Source organism: Rhamphochromis sp. 'chilingali', assembly GCF_963969265.1.
Source record: "Rhamphochromis sp. 'chilingali' genome assembly, chromosome: 11".
NCBI classification, from domain to species: Eukaryota; Metazoa; Chordata; class Actinopteri; order Cichliformes; family Cichlidae; genus Rhamphochromis; species Rhamphochromis sp. 'chilingali'.
The window spans coordinates 29,932,125-29,938,124 of record NC_137938.1 but is presented as its reverse complement, the minus strand read 5'-3'; the positions used below and the strand labels follow the sequence as shown (position 1 = coordinate 29,938,124).

The 6,000-nt window shown below is 39.9% G+C and overlaps 1 protein-coding gene across 3 annotated transcripts in view; it reads right to left on the bottom strand.

Annotated features, from left to right (window-relative positions):
- Positions 1–277: 277 nt before the first annotated feature.
- LOC308405049 (uncharacterized protein) overlaps positions 278–6,000 on the bottom strand; it is a 21,076-nt gene continuing 15,353 nt past the window's right edge. For all 3 annotated transcript variants that reach the window (XM_080895450.1, XM_080895448.1, XM_080895449.1), the window contains 3 exons: positions 2,830–2,968; positions 2,398–2,505; positions 278–1,799 (listed from right to left, as the gene is read on the bottom strand). In XM_080895450.1, the coding sequence (XP_080751576.1) occupies positions 852–1,799; positions 2,398–2,505; positions 2,830–2,968 (1,195 nt within the window). In that variant the 3' untranslated portion in view covers positions 278–851. The remainder of the gene's footprint in view (positions 1,800–2,397; positions 2,506–2,829; positions 2,969–6,000) is intronic.

Here is a 6,000-nt window from a genome sequence, read left to right as displayed (position 1 = left end):
GCTAAGAGCACATATAAACAATAAAAGCAACTTTAATGCTGATGTGTACAACTACATGAGATTGGAAGATGTACTTTATTACTGCAAGAGTAATTACAAAAAAAATAAAACAGGTTCTTCTTGTTCTTGTAAATGGGGTGTGGACTAACACATCACCTTTGTTCACTTTGAAGTGTAAAGAGCAGTGTAGCAAGAACTTCTGCCACACAATAGCATCAAATCAACCCAGCAACAAATCACTTGTTGGTTCCAGCAACTCAAAGATAAAGATTGCTGGATTTATTTGTCTTACTTTACAGTCATTAAAAAAAAACGACTATCAGACACAGGAGACTCTGATGCACAGTACAGCTTAAAGATTAGATCACTAGTTAAAAAAACAGCAGACATATTAAGCAGACAATACACCACAGACCCATTCTGTATACCACACCCACATTCCCTGCCCTTAATTTCTCACAGTCATTTATTTAACCAAAACTATCAAAACACATTTCATATGTAATCACCATTGCACATTTTAGCCAACAGAAAATATATATATAACTATCAGTTTTTCAATTGGAGATAATCTCATTACAAGTCTCACTCACAGAGCTTACAGTGAGCATAATGCATACCAAAATCCACAACATCTAGGTTTGCACTTGAAATTGATATTTTTAAAAATAAATTTGGAACTAAGCATACGCTAATGGAAAGTTTTAATTTGGAAATAACTCAAAACTAATCAATTCCTTAAAAAAAATTTATATCCTGTTACATACCATGCAATGTCTACTGCACCTAAACTCAGTCTACTCTTTAAGCTGAGTGAACATACAACTATTTTGTAACTCTCCCAGATACTCTCATTTGCTGTTAAACTTGACATCATCAAACTTGACTATCTTTCCATCACGAGTCACCACCTCGGTCTGCTCCCATGAACCCATTTCCCCGTTTTTCTCCTCAAAACGCCGCACCACCACCCTCCCTGTCGTTGGCAGGTTGCAGGGAAGATCCTTGGCAGCTTCGTGTAACAACTTCATTTTCCTGAGGTCCTGTGCGAGTTCTGATCCACCTTTCGGCACCAGATCGTGATTTTTGTTCTTGTCCTCTTGCCTCTGTGGGGAAGGAGGAAGGTGCACTCCAGTCCGAGGCAAAGGTTTTATCTCTGGTCTAGGAGAACGTTCAAATATCCGCCCTGTAGGCTTATTCATAGGTGACTGATGTATGTCAAACTTGTTTAACGGTGATGGATCCCTGTTAAGTGGAGAAACACCTCGGTTTATCGGCAATAAGTCCCTGATTAGCGGAGATGCAGCTCGATTGATTGGTGATGGGTCCCTGATTGGCAGATGTGCATCTCTGTTCGGAGGTGATGGGGACTGGTTTCTGGCATTAAAGTGAGGTGTAGGTGGTTTAAGATGATCTTTTTGAATGGGTGTGTTGGTGACAATGCCCATTCCTGCAGCTCTTCGAATATCACTAATGACCCCGCCCATAGAGGCCCTCAGAGATGGATTCTGGTCCACCATCCTACACACAGCAGGGCAGTATGGTTGGTCCTTTAAAACATCCTTGATTTTGTCAGGACAGACGCTGGGTGTGTACAGACGAATCCGGGCACAGAGCTCAGCTATGATTTTTCCCATGGCCCAGACGTCTGAACGCTGATCTCTCTGGCTACCCCTCTGCAGCACCTCAGGAGCCGAGTAAGCCTCGTTCCCCATGTCCATTGCAGAGTTTAGACCACGTCTGAAGAACTTGGCCAGTCCCAGATCAATAATTACTGCTCTGTTCGTGTTATGCTCCACCTAAAGAACAAACATTGTTCAGCAAACATTAAATATTGACTAAAAAAAAATACACCTCATACAGCTTTATACGGTGGATAATGTGCAACCAGCTTCTGCTCAGAGATAGTTTCTCTGAAGAGTCTGCACAGAATTACTAGCTTTTCTATTTATTGATTTTTTTTATTATTTTTATCTGGTTCTGTTGATCTTTAGCTGACTGTCTTTTCAGATGCTTGTTTTGTTGTTAAAGCATTTTGTAATCTTGTGATTTTGAAAAGCGACAAAGAATATGGGATGGTGTTTTTTTGCCATGATCAGTTTTATGATACCAGCCACACGTATGTCTTTAAAGTTTTGAGACAAGTATATGCGTAACGAACCATTCGTAGTTTCACTGTGACAGACGCATGTGCTTTGCCCTACATTACTTAATCTCTGAGACAACCAAAGCTTGCGTAAGTTGACTTTGACATTGCAAATAAAAAAGAAAAAAACAAACAAATGACAAAAACTTCTTTACCTACCAGAGGGATAAGACTTATTCAGAGTCGACATATGCTCAAATCTGCATGTTAAAAAGAAACATTGTGATAAAGAAATCTAAATTTCCACTCACCATAATGTTTTCAGGCTTGAGATCTTGATGGACAATGTCTCTGGAGTGTAGATGAAGCAGCCCTTCACACATGCCGACAATGATTGTGCCTTTATTAGCTGGAGTCATCTGTGTGGTAAAAATAAATATGAGACCAATTTTAGGACGACCAGGGTCACATTGACTTTCATGCTTACCTGAGTTGGAAATCTTTAAACTACTTATTAAAGTGTGAAATAAATTAGGCAATTGCATGCTAAAATACATAAAATGTTACACAACAGAAGATAATAGGTAATATTACAACAGCAATTGTTCTTGGTTTATACCCTACACAAAACACACAGCAAAGCAAAGGAGTGAGTCAAAGGGCAGTGGTGACCTGCAAACCATGCAAACAATTTTTCTTAATTTCAACTTTCATTTCTTTTGTCTTTTTTCTAGTAACCTCACCGATATTTTAGACTTTGACGCCTTGAAGATGGTGGTCTCCAAGTCCTCTCCGAAGACAAACTCTAGTGGAATGATCCATTTTCCATCTTTAAGAATTATTTTGCCCAGAAGCCTCACTATGTTGGGATGTTTTGACTTGCTGCAGATCAATGGTAACAAGTCATGGAGAAAAGAAGATTTTGACAAAATCAAAACAAAATAAACTGGGCGTTTTCTTTTTCTAAAACATTCAAAACCACCTGGATCATCTAGCATCAGGTGAGGGAATTATGTGCAAACATTCAGGTTTTGATTCAGAGGCCACTAGATGAGTCAGGCCTTCAGGCCACTCTCATGAAGTCTTTTTCTAGTTGTATTGATCAGATTGATTAATCAGAGACATTCACATCAGTGGCCTGCTGAAGATCATTTTGTAGGACTCTGGCAGTGCTCATGCTACCAGTAGTGACACTGACCCTAGCTAAATGCAAAACTTGTGAAAGAAAAATTGGTCAATAATGCTAAAGAGGAAAAAGATGTCAGTGTCTTCCACCTGTAAAAACACTCCTGATTTGGGTGTTATCTCATTGTTGCTCCTCTAGTAAAGCTGTTGTTAATGTCATTAATACTACAGCAGCTGAAACTGATTAACAACAACCTCTGCTACTTAACTGGCCATATCAATACCCCAGACGTTTAATTGACTTTATGCTGTACTCTTATTAAATAGTATTACTTTAATTTTTTAGCAGTTAATTAACACATAGTCAAGACCACCTGATGAAGATAAAACAGAGCATCAGAATAGAGAAGAAAGTTGATTAAAGTACATTTGAAAATGGGGTGGTTGGTTGATGGCAGTGTTTCAGAAACTGCTGATCTACCCCTTCTTTAAATGCCTTGTTGATATCAGAGGCCTAAGGAAAATGGTTCAAGCTGGCAGGTAGGCAACAGAAATTCAAACCATGAGCTTGCTTTGAATAAGTACCTGGCAAGAGTGGGAAGGGAAAACTCCCTTTTACAGTAACAAGAACAAACCTCATAATACTGCCTAGGTAGGTAGGTAGGTAGGTAGGTAGGTAGGTAGGTAGGTAGGTAGGTAGGTAGGTAGGTAGGTAGGTAGGTAGATAGATAGATAGATAGATAGATAGATAGATAGATAGATAGATAGATAGATAGATAGATAGGGGTGCAACGATATTCGTATTGATATTGAACCGTTCGATACAGTGCTTTTGGTTCGGTACGCATATGTATCGAACAATACAAAATTTGTAATTTATTTTATCAACTTTCCTTCTGACGATGCTGTCTGTGTTGAGCGCTCAGTGAATCTGCGTTCGACTGCTCCGCCTAGGCTCGACAGTGCAGCCTAGGCGGAGTAGTCGAACGCAGATTCACTGAGCGCTCAACACAGACAGCATCGTCAGAAGGAAGAGCGCAGGGCAAGCTAGCGAGACAGAAGTTAAGCTCTCCTTGCAACATGGACCTCCCCCACCCTCATTCAGATCTGGCGTTTGGAATTATTTTGGTTTTCATGTGACGTATGACCCTGAAGGTAAGCGAGTCATGGACTAAAGTAAAACAGTATGTTGGATGTGCCATGCAATGCTCAATTACATGGGTGGGAGCTAGTGTGTTAGCGCAGTTAGCTCGTTAACGTGTTGGCCGTCTAGCCCCATGCACGGGGCGATCGGTGGTAGCTCGTTAACGGAGATTTGCCGTGTTGTGGCTTTAAGGTAATTTCAACGAGATTAACCTGAAAGCACTAGTGGGAACACAACGAATATGACTGCACATTTACGCCGACATCATCCTAGTGCAAAGACAAGTGGAAGCAGAAAAAAAACAAGCAACCATGCTACTAACTGTAGCCGAGTCATTTAGACAGCTGTTAGCACATGATTCTCCTTATATGTTTAATATGCTGCTGAGAATATAGCCCAGAAGAAGCGGATAGTATAGCTTTTATTTTGGAAAGAGACATTTCTCTGTAATAAACTCTCTTTTCCAAAGATGAGTGATTCCTCAATCAGATACAGGGCTCGCAATATCGCTAGCCCGACGTCCCGGGGCTAGCGATTTTTTCAGTCGGGCTACCAAAATCTATCTCTGCCCTGCCTGTCGGGCTATTGTAGGAAGGAATAATATATGTCAATGCTTTTGCATTCTTTCAGAAATGTAGCTGGGTAATTATGTCATTGGCATCGGTGAGAAACTGTCAATATGTGACATATTGAAATCGCGTTTGAATTTGCGCTTGTTTTTTTGCTTTCACTTTGCAATCGCGCGAACTGTGTATAGAGAGCGACAGCACTGATCTGTGAGTGATGATAATTTGTGCACCAATTCCTCTGACATCATCTTATTAATTGTTAGCTTACTATGCAAACATGACAAGTGAAATCTCCCGCAGCTTAAACATGTGAGAGGTTGATCGCGCAGAGAATCGCTGAGCTTATGTGAGTGCGTGTGTAAAAGCAGCAGTATATATATTTTAGTTCTGCTGAGCCAAATAAGACAGGTCAGGGTGAAGAAGTGACAGCCAAAGAAAAGCTTACCACAAAACGGAGAAGTTATGACAAATCAGACTATAAGGCAAAAAGAAAGTGCAGCTTTATGGTTTCATGGACAAAAGAATTTCTGTGGCTGCAATATGACGAGCTAAATAACCAGGGCTGGTAAGTGGTCCGCAGGTGCGCATTCGCTGTCAAAATAAAAAACACGCACAAGGGTTAGGGTTAAATTTAAAAACTGTACTTTTGAGTTAAAATATATATTTATAATTTTAATAAATGACAAATTAAAAATGCATGAACATTTTTTTGTATCGAAAAAATATCGAACCGTGACACCAAAGTATCGAACCAAACCGTGAATTTTGTGTATCGTTGCACCCCTAATAGATAGATAGATAGATAGATAGATAGATAGATAGATACCTTTATAATGATCTAAAGAATGACCAGAACTCAGTTTTTTTCTCAAAGCACCTCAAGGTTGTGGTGCAAAAGGAGATTTTGATCATACAAGTACAGATCTGCAGCACATGTGTGAAGCTATGATGCCAATATCAACAAAAATCTCTGAGCAATGTTTCAAGCACTTTGTGGAGAGAGTTTAAGGCAGTTCTGAGTGTAGAAGGCCGACAAGTCTTGGCCAGTAGGTGTTTGTGCAATTCACATTTTTTAA